This window comes from Trachymyrmex septentrionalis, unplaced genomic scaffold, assembly GCF_001594115.1.
Source record: "Trachymyrmex septentrionalis isolate Tsep2-gDNA-1 unplaced genomic scaffold, Tsep1.0 scaffold37, whole genome shotgun sequence".
In the NCBI taxonomy this organism is placed as follows: domain Eukaryota; kingdom Metazoa; phylum Arthropoda; class Insecta; order Hymenoptera; family Formicidae; genus Trachymyrmex; species Trachymyrmex septentrionalis.
The window spans coordinates 3,591,171-3,593,493 of record NW_017305536.1 but is presented as its reverse complement, the minus strand read 5'-3'; the positions used below and the strand labels follow the sequence as shown (position 1 = coordinate 3,593,493).

The following is a 2,323-nucleotide window of genomic DNA, read 5'->3' as shown; positions in this document are numbered from 1 at the left end:
CATCTCACTTTTTTTTTATCTATTTCGATTATCGGTATAAACTGTGCAAAACCATAAATTGCGCAAGAAGAAGAAAGCATGAATTTCAACAGAAAAGAATAGAATTGTGCACCAATAACGCAAGCTTTCAATATAAAATTTCAGTCAGATATATATATATATATACTGGATACTAATGATATCTGGATATCCGATCGGATAGTAAAGTACCGGATAATACTGGATACCAATGCATCCCCACTTGTCAATTAATCCTAAAAGCTCTACAAGATTCGATGAGTTATATTAAATATATATATATATATATATACATTTTTGCACACCGAAGAAATATCAACTTATAATAAGTATTTTTGTGAATTGCACTTGCAATGGCATTAAATAATATGCGATATACAGTTGTACATGTATTTATAAACAAAAAAAAGAAACGAAAAGATTCATTTAGTTTTTTTTCCATAGAAAAAGAAATGCTTAAATACTCGTAAAACATTTCCTACATTTTTGCGAAAATTACATAAAAATGTCCAAGTTTTGAAATTATTATCTTAATCGCGATATTACCCCAATCGTGTGTAAAAACAATAGTACGTTACGAGAAAACATGTCACGAAGGTTGAGGTTTCTTCGGTAGCATTGTAACAAGCTCTAATTGGAGACTCCGTGGAATATCAAGATGCAAAGCCTGCGAATCGTACGTAAGACAGTTTTTGATGACTCTCAGTGACAATTGCTGTAGAGTAAACATCGGTAGCACGATGTACACGTTGGTCCTCTCGATTCTTTGCGGCAGTTTGTCCTGCGTAACACCACGGTACTGGAGAAACCACGGCGCCGGAAAGAAAACATCACGCTGGCCCACCAAATACCTGTTTCGTTTTGCCCTAGTCATTATTAATCCGTCTATTTTGATGCCAATATTTCAAAAATATTTCGTACTCTGTGTGTGTGTGTGTGTGCGTGCGTGTGCGTGTGTGTGTTTATGTTTGTGTGTGGACTAATGGACGAATGTCATATAAAATATTTTACTCCCTTGATAATCTCTATTAGAAATACAAATGGAATTAATGGATTATTTAATCCATAAAAACCTAAACTTTATAGATAAAACAATTTGAACAATTAGGCAGATATAAAATAATGCAACTAATCTAGAAATATGAATAATACATCCATCTCTTTTGTAGCATTTTAAGAATCAAATTGTGGTAATAAAAATTGTTTTTAAAAGTAACAGACTGAATCTTTTTATGATCTATCTTTATGGATTATTCTTTTATGATCATTATTGCAAATTATGATCATAAACTATAATAGTGCAAACTATGATTACCCATAATTCAGAAATAATTCATTTCACATCGATTATTGCTAATATAATATCGGCGAGTAAACGATCATTGTCATTACACATACCTGTCGCCCGTTTCTTTATTGACGAAAATCCACGGATGCGTATAAAACGTGTTTATTTCCCTGTAGTCCCCAGATGACAGATCGCCATAATCAATTGCCTGCCCTTGATAATCCATCCAGTATAAAGTAATAGTATGAGGTGTTGTATTAATAAATCTGACGAAGGATTCGTGTTGACTGTTGAGTGACCGAAATACCGGTCCCCGCTGTTGATTTTCATCCATTTTGCGATTTTTATCCGTCTGCTTCCTCTTCTTATATTTGTAATGGAATTTCGAGTCTTTACTAATCTCGCTTGCTTCTTTCACCACAAGAACTGGAATTAAAGATTACGAAAGAAAGTTAATTAAACGGCAGCAATATATATGAGCTCGATAAATGTAAAAACCGTTTTATCTAAATTCTTATTGGGAAATATTTTCATTCTCTTATTTATATATTTTTTTTCTCTTTTTACAAACTATGCGTGTGTCATCGAATATTTTTTACAGATTAATATCTTTATATAAATCTGCGCTTTCAATTTGGCAAACAGAATTTTTTTAATCGCTGTATTTCGTTTCTCGGACTAAAAAAAAAATGTATCGATGACCAATAATCTCCTTAAAGCTTTCATTTACCTTTCAACATTTTTGACAAACTGAACCGAATCCCTCAGGAAAAAAGGTGATATGAAATACACGAAAATCTGGTTTGTCATGGCTAAACAAGCCCATATACATCTATGAAAATCGATTTATCAAGCACGGCTGCATCGCTGGAATTTGAGAAACGAGAGAAAACGGTAAGGAAAATCGATTGCAAATCAAATCCAATTCGAATGAGAAGATATTCCACTGACTTGCGTAGTATTGAAAACATCTAATTTTAAATCCAAGCAGATATATATATATATATATATATATCT

At 32.5% G+C, this 2,323-nt stretch overlaps 1 protein-coding gene across 1 annotated transcript in view; it reads right to left on the bottom strand.

The window, feature by feature from the left end:
* Positions 1–534: 534 nt before the first annotated feature.
* Positions 535–2,323, bottom strand: part of LOC108750483 (von Hippel-Lindau disease tumor suppressor) — a 54,410-nt gene continuing 52,621 nt past the window's right edge. Inside the window, exons 2-3 of the mRNA XM_018489944.1 lie at positions 1,417–1,732; positions 535–869 (exon numbers count right to left, since the gene is read on the bottom strand). Of these exons, the coding sequence (XP_018345446.1) occupies positions 608–869; positions 1,417–1,640 (486 nt within the window). The 5' untranslated portion in view covers positions 1,641–1,732 and the 3' untranslated portion in view covers positions 535–607. The remainder of the gene's footprint in view (positions 870–1,416; positions 1,733–2,323) is intronic.